At 58.7% G+C, this 15,607-nt stretch overlaps 2 protein-coding genes across 2 annotated transcripts; one reads left to right on the plus strand and one right to left on the minus strand.

The window, feature by feature from the left end:
• Positions 1-307: 307 nt before the first annotated feature.
• P3H4 (prolyl 3-hydroxylase family member 4 (inactive)) lies at positions 308-7,138 on the minus strand. Its single transcript, XM_012765755.3, has 8 exons — positions 6,599-7,138; positions 6,276-6,428; positions 6,024-6,195; positions 5,286-5,414; positions 4,248-4,393; positions 3,218-3,301; positions 1,013-1,157; positions 308-722 (listed from the first exon to the last, which is right to left on the minus strand). Exons 1-8 carry the CDS (start codon positions 7,076-7,078, stop codon positions 700-702), a joined length of 1,332 nt encoding a protein of 443 aa, XP_012621209.1. The 5' UTR covers positions 7,079-7,138; the 3' UTR covers positions 308-699.
• Positions 7,139-8,007: 869 nt separating this feature from the next.
• Positions 8,008-15,376, plus strand: FKBP10 (FKBP prolyl isomerase 10). The gene is made up of 10 exons (XM_012765754.2): positions 8,008-8,389; positions 10,474-10,619; positions 10,961-11,150; positions 11,270-11,415; positions 11,771-11,960; positions 12,142-12,287; positions 12,913-13,105; positions 13,568-13,710; positions 13,879-14,042; positions 14,412-15,376. The coding sequence occupies exons 1-10, from the start codon at positions 8,145-8,147 to the stop codon at positions 14,595-14,597; spliced, it is 1,749 nt and encodes a 582-aa protein (XP_012621208.2). The 5' UTR covers positions 8,008-8,144; the 3' UTR covers positions 14,598-15,376.
• Positions 15,377-15,607: the final 231 nt, after the last annotated feature.

Genomic DNA, 15,607 nt, shown 5'->3' on the forward strand with positions numbered 1-15,607 from the left:
TCCCCAGGGAAGCGATGCTGAACAGGGAAAATGCAGACATCCCACCTTAGAAATCTGAATCCACCATTTTCCCGAGCCTGGGGCGGGCGCTGTGTCCTCACGCCCCCTGGCGGCGGGTCTGCAGTCGCACGCTGCACGCGCTGCTCACACAACGTCCCCCGCCCCAGCGGACGGAGGACCAGCCTGGGCGCTGGACTGGACTGTGCCCCTCGCCCCACTCTACAGATGAGAGGAGATGGGCGCAGAAGCAGGGAGGGCAGAACCTGTGTCCTCGCAGGCGAGCCCTGGGGAGACTGGACCCAGGTGCTGTGTTTATTGCAAACATTTATTGAGCACCTGCTGTCAGGGAACCGGAACCGCTGGACTGCTGGTCCAGAGCTCTTCACGACCCTGCCCGACCCTCTGCAATTCCAACTGAGACTCCCGCCAGCAGCTGGAAGCTTCTCCTCCAGGTGGGGGAGCAGCAGGGAGGAGGACGGAGCCCCGTGAGCCCACCTGCCGCCTTGTGGTCCAGACACAGAAGGCACAGACAGGATGGGGTGTGGGCGGCAGTGCTCACGGTAGGGCAGGACAGGGGCCCAGTCAGCTGTGTCCGTTTCAAGTTTTTAATAAATAGTTCTTGCTGCCGCCTGGGCTGACGAGGGTGGTGCCATCGGGCTCAGGCTTTCCAAGCTCCTGAGGGGCGTGGGTGCCCCCTTCTCATGCCAGGTCAGGCTCTGGCTCTAAAAGCAAAGGAGAAAGCACTGTCCAGGTGCCGTCCTGGCAGGAGGTGGGGTGGACAGGAGTGAGGGTCTCCAGGAACAGGTCTCTGCTGGTCCCAGTTCCAGAGAAGACACTGCACCTCCCCCCTCCCCCAAGCGGGACAGGGCTTGCTGGAAGCTCCGAGAGGAGGGGTCCCGGCACCCACACACATATTCTGGGCTCCGAAGTGCAGTGGGTGGATCCATCTGTCCCCAGCCTCCATCCCAAGCTGTGTCCCTCCCCCACCCCATCCAGGACCCACGTCACTGACCAGCCTCAGCCTCGTCACCCTTGGCATCTGGCTCCTGCCACCAGTCGGCATAGATGCTCTCCTCATAGTCACCTTCCCCCTCAAACTCGGCATCAGATGGGGCATCCTTGGAGTGCGTGGGCAGTTCTGTCTCCTCTACCTCCATCTAGAACAGCCCCATTGGTGAGTGAGAGACTAGGGCAGGGCAGGCCCAAGCCCAGAAGGGCTCCCTTCCTGGCCAAGGGGACCTCCTACCCACTTCTCAGTCCCCAAAGCCTCTCCTTCCCTAGTCTGAAGGTCTAAGGAGACTGTTTTGAGGATTTCTCCTGCCAAACTGCCCCCTCCCTGAACGGATGCGCGGGCTTCACCTGCAGAGATCTAGTGTGAGCACGAACACTGCCCCTCCACAGTCCCGCCCCATAGGCACAAATGCCCTGGTGACTATACTGCTGCTCCACACATAGCACTTGCTCATACTGTTGCCCCTCCAGGAACCGCCCACCGGTAGCTGGTTGTGTCTCCCTCCCTAGATGGTGAGCTGCTTGGGAAAGAGATTGTGCCTTTCAACAACTAACCCCAGCCCCAAGCCTGGTGTCTGGCAAACACCAGGCCACAGTGACAGGCATCAAAATGGCTACACTCACTGAGTACCTACTATGTGCTGGCTGTAGAGAAAGTGCTTTACATACATGATGTCATTTAATTCTCACCACAAGGGTGTAAGATGGGCATGATTCTCCCCATTCGATGGGGAGAGATGATGGATTAAGAAACAGACGTTTGAGGCCGGGCACGGTGGCTCACGCCTGTAATCCTAGCACTCTGGGAGGCCGAGGCAGGCGGATTGCTCGAGGTCAGGAGTTCGAAACCAGCCTGAGCAAGAGCGAGACCCCCGTCTCTACTATAAATAGAAAGAAATTAATTGGCCAACTAATATATATATATATATAGAGAAAAAATTAGCCGGACATGGTGGCGAATGCCTGTAGTCCCAGCTACTTGGGAGGCTGAAGCAGGAGGATTGCTTGAGCCCAGGAGTTTGAGGTTGCTGTGAGCTAGGCTGACGCCACGGCACTCACTCTAGCCTGGGCAACAAAGTGAGACTCTGTCTCAAAAAAAAAAAAAAAAAAAAAAAAGAAACAGACGTTTGAGAGGCCATCTAAGGCTTGCCTGGAGGCTACCCAACCAGTAAGTGGTGAGGCCAGGTCTGGCTAGCACCTAAGCCTGGGTGCGGACAGTGTGGACCCTGCCCCTGTGTTTGATGAGCAGGGGCGTGGTGGTGTGAGCTAAGGAGGTGATGAATAAATAACCACTGAGCAAAGCACCACGGAGACGTTCAGGCTGTCAAACCCTCATTTGAAATCAATGTAATGCACTATGGTCCTTCCTTCCTGGCATCCAGTATTCGTTCAATCATTTATTTGCTGGTTCATTCAAACTCAGTTCTGAGCAGGGAGCAGGAGCTCAGTGCAGGTGCCGTGCTGAGAGCTGGGAGTAAGCTGGTCCCCTGACTTAGACTGCAATCCTCCAGGAGACTGGCTGGAGAAGGGGCTCAAGGGTGAGATGGACCAGGGCTGCAAACAACCCCAGGTCCAGGCCACAGGTGGCCAGGGATGCACGGAGGATCAGAGTTGGCATTGGGAGCTCAGAAGACAGAGGCAGAGCAGGCAGCGAGGGCTTCCTGGAGGAGGCACCATCTGAACTGGCCTGGGGGAAGCAGAACTGGGACACGTACAGAACAACGAGGTGGGGGAGAAAAGGGAACACTGTAGAAAAGGTACAAGGACAGGCCGGGTATGGTGGCTCACACCTGTAATCCTAGCACTCTGGGAGGCAGAGGCAGGAGGATTGCTTCAGCCCAGAAGTTCGAGAGCAGCCTGAGCAAGAGCAAGAGGCTGTCACTATAAAAAATAGAAAAATTAGCTGGGCATGGTGGTGGCACCTGTAGGCTCAGCTACCCAGGAGGCTGAGGCAGGAGGATCGCTTGAGCCCAGGAGTTGGAGGTTGCAATGAGCTGTGATGACACCATTGCACTCTAGCCTGGGTGACAGAGTGAGACCCTGTCCCCCCTAAAAAAAGTGGGGGCAGGGGGGAACTAGGACAACCTCTCCTGCTCACTGCAGCTGACTCCTGGGGACTGGGACTGAACTCTGGCATGTGTAGTGGCCCCAGGAAAAGGCCCAAGGACCCCATCACAGCCGGGCCCTGGAGGCAGGGGCCACTCACCTCGTCGTCTGACTGCAGGTACATGCGGGTGAACTCCAGTAGCTCCCGCAGCTCGGAGGTCTGGTTGTGGTAGAGTGTGGCCTCCTGGAAGGAGATGGGGGTCAGTGTGACTCAGCTGGACTCTGCTGCCAGATGGCAGGGAGCCAGGGCTCCTAGGATCTGGGCCCACTGGCCCTCTTCCAGCTCAAGGACCAAGGAACAGGTATCAGCTCACATGCTGATCGAATAATCATAGCTGCTGGGAGCGCTGGGTTAAGGAAGATTCTGAGGGTTCAGTGGGAAACAGTGCCTCAATCGATTAGCAATGTCTGCCACTGACAAGGAAAGTGGGAGTGGCACCATGTGCCCGTATTTGTCAGACTACAAGGGGTTTCCTCAGCTGGTCAGGCTAAGGGGGCCCTGGGGAAGAGGGGCAAAGGTCAGCAGTGAGGGTGATGAAGGTGTGCAGGAGGGAAGGCTGGAATAGACACATATTTTGGTACCTCCCACAGCCAGATGTCTCCATTTTGCAGGTAGGGCAACAGATTTGGCAGAGGACATAATGCTCCCAGGACTACATAGCTGTGGGGCTGGGCTTTAAACTCAGGACTCTAAACGTGACCCACTATTTTTTTTTTTTTTTGAGACAGAGTCTCACTTTGTTGCCCTGGCTAGAGTGCTGTGGCATCAGCCTAACTCACAGCAACCTCAAACTCTTGGGCTCAAGCGATCCTCCTGCCTTAGCCTCCCGAGTAGCTGGGACTACAGGCATGTGCCACCATGCCCGGCTAATTTTTTCTATGTATTTTTAGTTGGCCAATTAATTTCTTTCTATTTATAGTAGAGACGAGGTCTCGCTCTTGCTCAGGCTGGTTTTGAACTCCTGACCTTGAGCAATCCACCCGCCTCGGCCTCCCAAAGTGCTAGAATTATGGGCATGAGCCACCGTGCCTGGCCTGCAACCTACTTTCTTTCTTTCCACTTCCCCTCCTGTCTTCCGAGGAAGCCATGAGATATTTTTACAAACTGCATGCCAGCAAGGGGTACCTACCTCCCGGGGCTGGAAGTCCTCCTCCTCCAAGCCCCAGCGAGCCCGGTGGAAGCGGTAATACACCAGGTTCTGCTGCATGACGCTGTCCTTGGGGTCAAAGAGCATGTAGCTGGCGGCGCTGCGGGCAGCCTGGCGCACGTCGTTCACTGCAGCAGGGCAGGGTGAGGAGCAGTCCCTTCAGAGTCCACCCCACCTAGGCCACCCCAACCCCAGCCTGCAGCTCAGCCCAGTGCCCCTGCTGCCAGCTGCCTCCCAGAATGTCTGCTGGGCTCTATACCCCACCCAAGAATAATGCAAACTTGCACGAGATGGGTACTTACTGTGTCAGGTCCTGTGCAACTCATTTATATCATAACCATTTTACAGACAAGAAATCTGAGGCATGGAGAGGTTACATAAATTGCTCCAACTTCCGCAGCAGAAGCATGGTGGCACTGAGGAGTTGGAGGACCTCAGCCTCTCTACTCTCTGCTTACACCCATGAGGGGTCTCCCAGCCCCTTGGTTCTTGGCCCTACACTCCAGCTTAGGTCCTGTCTGCATCTCGGCATCTCTGCGTTGCCAGAACCCTGGAGGTTGTCCACCCAGCCCCAGTTGCTGCCAGGATCTCTCGCAAGTAAGGATAGCCACAAGTCCTGGTGCTTTTTATTAGTCCTGTGACCAAATGGCTCTTTCCCCTCTGTGAGTCTCAGTTTCCTCATCTGAAAAATGAGTTGGGGAATGTCAGCTGCATGGTGTTGTGAGAAGATCTAGTGAGAAAAAGGGCCTCGTAACCTGGTAAGTGCTTTGCAGCTGCTGGCTGTCCAGTCATTTGCCCGAAATGCTCTGATTCTCTGAGACCACCCTCTGTTCCCACTCATAAGCCTCTTACCTGCCCCAGACCCCCAGGGGTCCTTTCCCAACTGCCCACCACCCCTGGTGTTTCCTCCCACCACCCAAGTCCTCGGTTCTCAGGGCTGGCTCCCCACACTCTGGGAGGCTCCCAACCCAGCCCTCTCCCTCACCCCTTCATCCCCTGCCCAAGCCCATCCAGGCTCACGCTTATAGTAGGCAAACTGCAGGTAGTGATACATGGTGGCCACAAACTTGTCCACGAAGTAGCCGCCCACATTGGGGGTCAGATTGGTCTCACAGTCCACCTTGCACTGCAGGGACTCTGCAAAGAGATCTGGGGGTGGGGGCAGCAGTGAGGAGCTCGCCGTGTGGCTGAACAGCTCCATCCACCATCGGACTCCAAATTCCAGCTCTGCCTCCTGGGCCCCTTGTCTTGTCCAGAAAATGCGTTGCTGTTGCAATCACAGGAGAGATAATGTGTGTTTAGGACATACGATCTGTGATGCTGAGGTAGATTACTGTGAGCTGGGCTCACTTACTACCCTACCCCACCACTCAACCTCAAACCCAAGCCAGAGGGAGCCAGAGCCCTCAGGGAGAACAGCAGGTGGGGTTGGGGAGCAAGACAGAAGCCCAAACACAGAAGCAAAAGACAGCCCTTTCCTCCCCCCAGGGGGGGCACCGTTGCCCCTGCAGTGTTCTCTGCCTGGAAGCCTGTGAATCTAAGCTTCCCAGACCCTCTTGGATGTCACCGCCTCTCTGCACAGATGCCCAGCACATTGGACACTCCTGACTGTAGCGCTCTGCACCCAGCAGATTCTCTGGGCAGACTGGAGGCTCCGTGAGGGCTGAGACAACACATCACTCCGCAGCACTTCCTCGTGTTCCATGCGCGGGGGATGTGTATCTGTGTCAAGTGGCCTTAGGAAGCAGGGCCGGCTACCTGCTATGGCTGGGTAGAAGTCCTTGAAGTCCACCTGCTCGTGGGCCCCTTCGCAGCCGGCCAGACACCGGGCAAAGACCGCCAGGTATTCGGCCAGGGCCCGCTCCATGTCCTCAGTGCTGCTGCGGAAATCCCCGCTGTTGTAGAGCTTCACAGCCCGGAGGAACACGGCCTGGAGGAGGGCAGGGCAGGGGGAGTCAGAGGGACCCCAACACCTCCCTCTTCTACAAGCCATGTCTCTCCCGCCCCCACCTCATAGGGCTGGGCCTCTAGGTCCGTGAGGGCGTCGTCGGCGATGTCCAGCATCCCCCGGTAGTAGCTGAGATACTTGGCGGTCAGCTCGTGCTTAGGGTTCCTCTGCAGGAAGGTGTAGGCCGCGGCCACCGCCTTCTCCAGCCGGTTAGCCTGGTGGGGGCGTGCGGGGAGCGGGTCAGGAGGGCCAGAGCCCGCAGCCCTGAGTGCACAGCGGGCTTCGTGCTCTGGGGGAGGGCAACGCTCCCAGTCCGGCCGGTGCGGAAACCCGACGCTGCGCCCGAGACGGGCCCGGGGCGGGTGGCGCCGGGCGCAGCGCCCACCTTGAACAGCGCGTAGTGCAGGTACTGGTAGGGCAAGCGGCTCTGGAAGTCGCGCAGCAGCTGGCGCGGCGGGTAGGGCACCTGGAAGGCGGGCAGCGTGCGCTTGCAGCGTCGCAGGCAGGCGGCGCGCTCCAGGACGTGGCCGAAGAGCCACAGCTCGCGGGCCCACTCGTCGTCGCCGCCGCCGTCGGGGCCGGGCGCGGGCGCGGCGCTGGAGGCGGCGGGCGGCGCGGGGCCGCTGCAGTTGGCGTGGCAGAAGGCCTCGCTGTCGCGCAGCAGCCGGTGCAGCCGCAGCGCCGCCTCGAGGTAGCGCGCGCTCTCGCGCCAGCTCTCGCCCTCGTACAGCTCCAGCGCGTGCCCGTAGGCCGCGGCCAGCGGCATCAGGTCCTCGGGCGGGAAGCCGCGGAAGCTGTACTTCTCGTACTGCGCGCCGGCGCTGCCCAGCAGCAGCCACAGCAGCCCCCAAGCCGCGCGACCCATGCCCCCGCCGGCCGGCTCCACGGAGCAGAGGGCGGCCCGGCCCGAGGGGCGGGCGGGGGCCGGGGCTGGTGGCGCGCCCGCTGGGTCTTAGCGCCGGGCACTCAGGGCCGGACGGCGGGGGAGGGGCCTAGGTCGCGTCTCCCCTCTTTTTCAGAGGGTCCAGTAATGTCCTAGGTCCCCTACGTTGGCCTGACTTCCTGCCCTTGGAGGGGTCTAACCCTTGGCAGATAGTGGGTAGATAGGGGAACGCTTCACGCCAAAGATGGGCTACCCAGAAAGCGCCTCCCCAAAGATAGCGTCCCACGTTAAGATCAAGTCGCTGAGGGACGTGCCGCCTCCCTCAACCCTGCCTGAGAGGGTGAAGCCAGGGAACCCCGTCTTCCATCCCCGCGCCCCGCTGCACACTCCAGGTGTCTCCCCCGCCCACGTCGGGTAGCACACACCTGATTGCAGCCTGCACGCCTTCCTCCGTCACCTCCACCTACTCGGTCCCATCCCCGTGTCACAGAGTCCTTGCAGTCTAGCTTTTGCGGGACAAAGCTGCTCTTTCCTGGAGAGACCTTCCCTTGGAGGACAGTTGGGAGAGGGGAGCAAACACTGACATACCCCCTCAGATTCTGGGGTCTCACCACCCACTTGGAGGGGCCTAGATTTGGGGGTGCCAGCAGCAAGGGATGCCTTAGCCCGGCTTTAGGACCCGGGGACTCCGGAAAAAGAGGCTGAACTTTTTTTTTTTTTTGGAGTCCACTCAGACTACTCATCTTTCCCGAACCTCCCTCCCCGGCCAGGCCCCAGGTCTCAGCCCCGGTGGAGATGGGGGAGGGGAATCCGGAGCTCTTTGCGGCCCGTTACTCCCACTCCACCACCCTCAGCCTGGCCCCCTCCTCCCATCCCACCCCGACCCCACACACCCCGCCCGGCCAGCTCAGTCTCCCCAGCCCCCATTCCACGTGGACCAGCCCGGGGCGGGCTGGGAAGGGGGACAGGAAGGGGGGGAGCCACCTCCGGGAGGAGGGGAAAGGAGGCTCCCTCGGCCTCACTGCCTGAAGTCCCAACTCCAGGCACCATGTTCCCCGCCGGGCCCCCCAGCTACACCCTCCTCCGGCTCCCCCTGCTGCAGTTGCTGCTGCTGCTTGTGCAGGCCGTGGGGAGGGGGCTGGGGCGCGCCAGCCCGGCTGGGGGCCCCCTGGAGGATGTGGTCATCGAGAGGTACCACATCCCCAGGGCCTGTCCCCGGGAAGTGCAGATGGGGGACTTTGTGCGCTACCACTACAATGGCACTTTCGAGGATGGCAAGAAGTTTGACTCCAGGTAATGCGTTGGTCGCCCCCAGACTCGCCACTGCCCTTCCCTGAACCCCGGATCTGGGTCCTGTGGTTACTTTGTTGCCTCTTTTAAGCCCTGTATCCCAGTACTCACTCGGTGATCCCCTAACCCCAGACAGCACCTTCAGGGGCTCCTAGACATCCATCTCCCCAAGGATAGCCCCCTGCACCAATTCCGAACCTTCACCTCTCAAAGGACCCCAATTTCTTTCACAGAAGCTCCACATGTCCCTCAACTTACTTGATAATCAAGGTGCCCTGTTTACTTACCATTGCTGTGTTTAAGGACAAGGTGGAGGGGGCTGTTCTGGCCTACAGTGGTGGGGGAAGGGGTGGTCCCTGCTATGTGGGAACCCTGGGTCGTCTGTCATCAGCCTGGGACCCTCTTCCTTTCCACCTACCCTGACTCCCTTCCTGGTTCCATCTCCAGTTTTCAGTGCTTTTGTGTTTAGAGAACGAGGAATAGAACATTTTTTGGAGGGGGTGGGAATTTTCAGCAGCCGCTGGGTGGGCATAAAGCTGGTGGACATTATAATAAGACAGTTGGATGGACCTGGGGGATAGGGCATGGCTTGGTCAGAGGCCCCATCTGTCTACGTGTCACCCACTGAGACTGCCACTCTGGGCTCCTCTGAGGGTTTTGTGCCTCCCTCTGCGGTTCTCCACACCCCCACCTCCCACGCTTCCAGCTGCACCAGGCCAGTGCCCCGGCTGCCCGTCCTGCCAGCCTTTGGTTTGCACTGTTGTTGGCAGGGGCAGGGCAGGGCAGGGCTGTGCGCCAGCCTCAGGGGTAAACCTTGGGTCTCTGAGTTCATATTCCTTAGACCCTTCCCCAAACAACACACAACTCGGCCGACAGCAGGTACTATATACTGGGTGAGAATACAAACTTCAGAATTCAAAGGGTCCAAATCCAGGCTATGACTGCAGACAAAGATTTTTGTCTCTTTAAGCTTCACTTTCCTTATCTAAAAAATGGAGATAAAAACAGCACCCACTGGCTAAGGCTGCTGTTAGGACTCAAACAAGATGAATGAAAGTAGATTCTTCACAGTGCCTGGCGTCCTTGAGCAGGTTCCATACATATTAACCTTGACTGTTATGAGAACCATATGCCCTGTTGGAGTTTAACTTATAGAAACTTCTGCAGAGCTTGGGCCTTCCTAGCAGCACTATGAAGGAAACAGGCCAGACCTGAAACCCATGTCATGGGCAAAGCCAAGTGCAGGCAGTAACCAGGAGTACAGCCCTCGTGGGGACTCTGGGAGCCTGGCTGGGGCCCAGCTCATCAGTGTTGAGCTTCGAAAACTTTCTTAACCCATGGCCCACTTCCATCACAATAAAAAATTTCTGAAAACTGAAAATAAATGAGAAGCATATAACTAAAAACAAATAAAAGCCATGGCAATTTTAAAATAGGCCTTTTCACAATTTGAAACCGCTGTCCGTCCCCACCTCTGCCAGCTCTGCTTCCCCTTCCTTTTCTTGGAGAAGTGACAATGCAGTGACAAAAACAAGGGCTTTGGGATTCAGCTGACCACATATCAGCTATGTGACCTTGAGCCAGGCACTTAGTCTTTCATGTCTCAATTTTTCTCATAAGAAAAGCAAAAACAATAATGCCCACCACACAGGGGGGATGATTAAGTAAGATAATGAATGTAAAATGACAAGCATTTCATCTGGCATGTATTAAGTGCTCAGTAAATGTTCCTTTGCCCCTCTGTGCTGTACTCATTTGAAGTCTGCAAACAGTAGCAGTGGCCAGGCCTGTCCACCCCACCCGACCCCCATCCCAGGGCAATAGAAGGCCCTGGCCTCCTGGAAGGGGTCCCCTTTTGTATCGGCCCATCCTCTTAAGGGGGCATCACGGCTGACCTAGGAGGGAGACTTGAAAGACAGGAGAGGAGCGTGTGTATGCGTCTCACCTGTGTACGGGCAGGGGATCCTGTGTGCTCCTGTGCATGATGTGACCATGGGAGGGACAGACTGCATGACACAGACCATGGCTGTGTGAGTCCTCCCCTCTGCACCCCTAAAGTCTCCATATCCCATCTGTCCCTCTCTCAGCTATGACCGCAGCACCTTGGTGGCCATCGTGGTGGGCGTGGGGCGCCTTATCACCGGCATGGACCGGGGCCTCATGGGCATGTGTGTCAACGAGCGGCGCCGCCTCATCGTGCCTCCGCACTTGGGCTATGGCAGCATCGGCGTGGGTGAGAAGGGCAGGCACAGGCTGGGGGTGGGCGGAGGAGACCAGCAGGTAGAATCAGGGATCCCAGGGCCAGAACACTGAAGTGCAGAGACAGGGAGCAACTTGTCCAGGGTCATGCTGCACATGCAGTATGAACAGTGGCAGCTCTGGGACTAGAGTGTCAATCTCCTGCCACTGGGATGAGAGGAAAGGGGAGTGACAGGGCCCTGGGTGGGATCTTGGCTTGGCTGGGAAGGAGAGGAGCTGGGGTGGGGGAGGAGGGGAGCAGGACTCTCAGACCCCACTCCAACCCCACCCTGGGGTCTGCGCCAAACACAAGCCCCTGCTGCTCTGCCCTCACAGCGGGGCTCATTCCACCCGATGCCACCCTCTACTTCGACGTGGTCCTGCTGGATGTGTGGAACAAGGCGGACACCGTGCAGGTGAGCATCCTGCTGCGCCCGCCCCACTGCCCCCGCATGGTCCAGGACAGCGACTTTGTCCGCTACCACTACAACGGCACTCTGCTGGACGGCACCTCCTTCGACACCAGGTAATAAGGGGCCGGAGGGGAGCCCTGGGGCACGAGGGGCGGTGGCATAGGGAGGGAAGTCCTGGGCCCACCTGCCTCTCCCGCCCCCCGCAGCAGCACCTCCACCTCATTCTCTGCAGCTACAGTCGGGGCGGCACTTACGACACCTACATTGGCTCTGGCTGGCTGATCAAGGGCATGGACCAGGGGCTGCTGGGCATGTGTCCTGGAGAGAGAAGGAAGATCATCATCCCTCCATTCCTGGCCTATGGAGAGAAAGGCTATGGTGAGGGCAGGCGGGGACTCAATGAGGAATTCTCCAGAAGAGGGAAACCAGGCTCCGCATACACTTGTTCAGGTTGTGTACTGCACAAGCGCATCCATCCAGGGAGGCAAGTCAGGATGAAATCTAGCCCTTGGTGATCGTCTCACTAAGAAGGGATGCTTTACTCTGATTCACACAAAGGCTCAGTGTGTGCTAGTGGTGGCCCTGGGGGAACCCAGCTCAGGCCCCACGAGAAGGGCAAGAAACCAGGCTGCGGATGGGAGGGAAAGGGCACGGTGCCCACCTAGGCCTTCCTGGGTCAAGGAGCCCCAGGTCGCTGCTCAACTGTGTGGCTCAAGCCCTATCCCTTCCCCAGGGACTGTGATCCCCCCGCAGGCCTCCCTGGTCTTTCACGTCCTGCTCGTTGATGTCCACAACCCGAAGGACACTGTCCAGCTAGTGACACTGGAGCAACCCCCGGGCTGTGTCCGGAAAGCCGTGGCTGGAGACTTCATGCGATACCACTACAACGGCTCGCTGATGGATGGCACCCTCTTTGACTCCAGGTCAGGATGGTCCTGGGGAGGGGGGGTGGCAGCTGGGGAAAGGTGGAGGAAGAAGCTGAGGCAGGAAGGAAAACTCCAGGTGCTAGGGTCGCCCTGGGCAGCAGGTGGGGGTTCACTCGGAGTTGCCTGGAAGAGGAGGGGCTCCTTTGACTCCCTCCCTGGCCTCCACCTTGTGTTACAGCTACTCCCGCAACCACACCTACAATACCTATGTCGGGCAGGGTTACATCATCCAGGGCATGGACCAGGGGCTGCAAGGCGCGTGCGTAGGGGAGCGCCGGAGAATCACCATCCCGCCCCACCTCGCCTACGGGGAGAACGGAACTGGTAGGGCTGCTCCCTGCTCCTGCTCCCGTCGCCACCCCTGAGGTCACCCCTGTACCTGCAGCTCCTTCCCTGAACTGCCCATTGCGGCCACCCACCCCCAGTGGTGGAATTCCAGCCACCACTCTGCCCTTCTCATCTGAGAAATGAGAAACGTGTGCAGTTTACATCCGGTCACCCCTCTAATTCCTGCCACACGGACTCCATCCATTTTCTCCAGGGCAGTGCCCCACTGCCCCCTTCCATGGTGGAGAAGGACAGCCACCTCCTGGGTTTGGGGAGGGAGGGTGGTTGGAAGAATAGGACCAACATAGCCCTACAACCCAGCTGTGCTGGGATCCTCGGTGTCCTGACCTGTAAAATGGGACAAGTCATATTGCCCGCAGGGTGAGTCACTGCGTGTGCAAGGTGATGTGTGGAAAAGGCTTTCTAACTGGAGTGCCCCCTCCCTCGCCCTACCCCAACAAGAGGGTATTAGAAGAGTTGATTCTGTGGACAAACATCCCATCCATCCTCCTGTGGATCCCTGTGGCGGGCAAGGGGTGTCAGGTCTAGGGGCCTCTGCGGAGACCTCAAGCAGCCTCTCCCAGAGCTCCCAGCTGACCCCACTGCTCCATTCTGGCCTCAGGAGACAAGATCCCTGGCTCTGCTGTGCTGATCTTCGACGTCCACGTCATTGACTTCCACAACCCTGCAGATCCGGTGGAAATCAAGATACTGTCCCGGCCCCCTGAGGGCTGCAATGAGACGGCCAAGCCTGGGGACTTTATTCGATACCACTACAACTGCTCTCTGCTGGATGGCACCAAGCTCTTCTCCTCGTGGGTCCAGGGTGGGGCCGGGGCTGGGCAGCTGGGTGGGCACAGGTGTGGGGAGTCCTCCTAAGGGTCCCCCAGACTCCAGCTCCTCCCTCTCCATCTCTGAGCCTCGGGGGGCAGTCTCTTGCTCCCCTAAGTCCCCATCTCAGAGAGCGTCAGGAAGCCATGAGGACTTGGGATTCTTTACTCTGGAGGGGAAGGGACAGAGAGGAAGGGACTGTGAAGCCAGCAGCAGAGGAGAGTTGTTGTTTCTGTTTTATGGAGGGGACACCAAAGCAGGGAGAGATGAGCCCATGAGGCCGCACTTAGGGGCAGTGGCACACTGAAAAGGGAAGCCCATGTCTGCACCACTGGGCCCCTGTGCCCTACTGCGTGACAGGGCATTGGGGAGGACTGGAACTCAGGGCTGGTGCTGGCTCAGCTTGGGGAGAGCGGGCTGTGAACTGGCCATCTGCTCTTCCTCAGGCACGACTACGGGGCACCGCAGGAGGCGACTCTGGGGGCCAACAAGGTGATCGAAGGCCTGGACACAGGCCTGCAGGGCATGTGCGTGGGGGAGAGGCGGCAGCTCATCGTGCCCCCGCACCTGGCCCATGGGGAGAGCGGAGGTGAGGGGCCTTGATGGCTGGTGGGGGCAGCCAGGGAAGCCTTCAGGATCCTTCTGTACTCATCCCACACCCCACTCTCCAGCCCCCAAAAGGGGAAACTGAGGCCCATGGGCTGGAGAGCACATTGTGAAGCCAGGTCCCCTGATGGGGACCCTTCCCTCCCTCCAGCCCGGGGGGTCCCTGGCAGTGCCGTGCTGCTGTTTGAGGTGGAGCTGGTGTCCCGGGAGGACGGGCTGCCCACAGGCTACCTGTTTGTGTGGCATGAGGACCCTCCTGCCAGCCTGTTTGAAGACATGGACCTCAACAAGGATGGAGAGGTCCCCCCGGAGGAGGTGGGTGAGGCTCAATCCTTATACCCACGCCCACGCACTCACCCCACCCGGGAAGCCTGCTGGCATGTCCCGCATCCTGCCTGACCACCCCGCCCCTGTGCTGAGTGACATGCCTCAGGCCCCCTGTCCCTGCCTTTTCCTTGGCACACAAGCAGTCTGTTCTCCTACTGGGGCCATTACTGACTGTCCCCTGCCACGCCCTCCACCCTGGCCCCATCCAGGACCCCAGCACCAGCACCTGTCCTCTCCCAGTCCTTAATGAATTGGGGGTGGAGGGCAGCCTGGAGGAAAAAAAGAAACCTCCACCCAGGGCCCCTCCCAAGGCTCAGCCTCGACTCTCACTGCCCACCCTCCTCTCCCCTCCCCCAGTTCTCCACCTTCATCAAGGCTCAAGTGAATGAGGGCAAAGGCCGCCTTATGCCTGGGCAGGAGCCCGAGAAAACCATAGGGGACATGTTCCAGAACCAGGACCGAAACCAGGACGGCAAGATCACGCTCGAGGAACTCAAGCTGAAGTCAGACGAAGACCAGGAGCGGGTACATGAGGAGCTCTGAAGCGCAGGGGCCTGGGCCTGGCCTCAGACACAAAGGCCCACTGCTAGGGGGACATGGCAGTGGGATCGACCTGCTGACAGTCACCCTCCCTCTGCTGGGATGACGTGTAGGAGCCAGACGTCTAAAAACTTGTCAGAGGAAACTTCTCTAGTCTTCCCACAGCACAGATCTCTGTTCCATTTTCCTCTTCCAATCCCAGAGTCCTTCTTTAAAAGGAGTTACACAGGCAGTTTGGGGACAGTGGGGTCCGATGTTGGATAGGGCCATTGCTGGCCCCTGCCCCACACCACACATCCCTAGACAGCAGGGCTGAGCTCACTTCTTTATTTCCCCATATTTCCCCTTTATTTGTGCTTCTTCTCGCCATCCGCACCTCCCCAGGAGCATGGATCTGGGCTGGGGGACCCTCTGGGCCTCCTCCCTAGCCTGACCGGCTGCCAGGGAAGGGCGGCTCCCGGAGGGCAGCCCTACCTCACCTGTCCCGTCCACCCTCCTTGATTCACTTGCCTCTGGCCGGTGCTGAGCTGTCCCTGGGGTGCTGGAGGTCAGGGCGGGGCTTTCAGTCACCCTTTTTCCCTAAAGAGGCTCCCTTCTCTAAGGCACCAGAAGAAGAAAGCACAGGGTGTGAGGGAGGTAATCTGCTTAGGTGGGTTTTAGGGCTGAGATCTTTGGGTTTGGGGCTGAGGGGTGGGACAGGGGCTGGCAGAGCTCTGCACACTCAAAAGGCTAAACTGGTGTCAGATCCCTCTCATTCGTGCGAAATAAAAGGTAAAACTGAAGGCCTCAGGATGTGGTCTTTTGGAATGGGGTGGACTCAAAGATGGGTGAAGAAAGAGGAGGCAACCTGTTGCCCTGGCCTCATGAGGTGAGCACTGGACAGTGAGTCCCAGGATCAAGGGCTTCCTCCCCCCCCCCCCCGGGGGGTTCCTGCCTCCCCCAGGCCTTTCATGTGGAGAGGGAGCCCTGGTGTCTCCCAGGGAGGGTGGATGTCCAGAGAGAGGTCTGTGGAG

The sequence above is a fragment of the Microcebus murinus genome, chromosome 18 (assembly GCF_040939455.1).
Source record: "Microcebus murinus isolate Inina chromosome 18, M.murinus_Inina_mat1.0, whole genome shotgun sequence".
In the NCBI taxonomy this organism is placed as follows: Eukaryota; Metazoa; Chordata; class Mammalia; order Primates; family Cheirogaleidae; genus Microcebus; species Microcebus murinus.

What these genes read in the sequence shown, in the direction of transcription:
- P3H4 (XM_012765755.3), bottom strand. Translation starts at nt 7,078, where the DNA reads ATGGGTCGCGCGGCTTGGGGGCTGCTGTGGCTGCTGCTGGGCAGCGCC. An exon ending in TGCACTACGCGCTGTTCAAG is followed by an intron (nt 6,429 to 6,598) that starts GTGGGCGCTGCG and finishes CGCCCCCACCAG; the next exon opens with GCTAACCGGCTGGAGAAGGC. An exon ending in ACCTGCAGTCAGACGACGAG is followed by an intron (nt 1,158 to 3,217) that starts GTGAGTGGCCCC and finishes GGGCTGTTCTAG; the next exon opens with ATGGAGGTAGAGGAGACAGA.
- FKBP10 (XM_012765754.2), top strand. Translation starts at nt 8,145, where the DNA reads ATGTTCCCCGCCGGGCCCCCCAGCTACACCCTCCTCCGGCTCCCCCTG. An exon ending in CTATGGCAGCATCGGCGTGG is followed by an intron (nt 10,620 to 10,960) that starts GTGAGAAGGGCA and finishes CTGCCCTCACAG; the next exon opens with CGGGGCTCATTCCACCCGAT. An exon ending in CTACGGGGAGAACGGAACTG is followed by an intron (nt 12,288 to 12,912) that starts GTAGGGCTGCTC and finishes TTCTGGCCTCAG; the next exon opens with GAGACAAGATCCCTGGCTCT.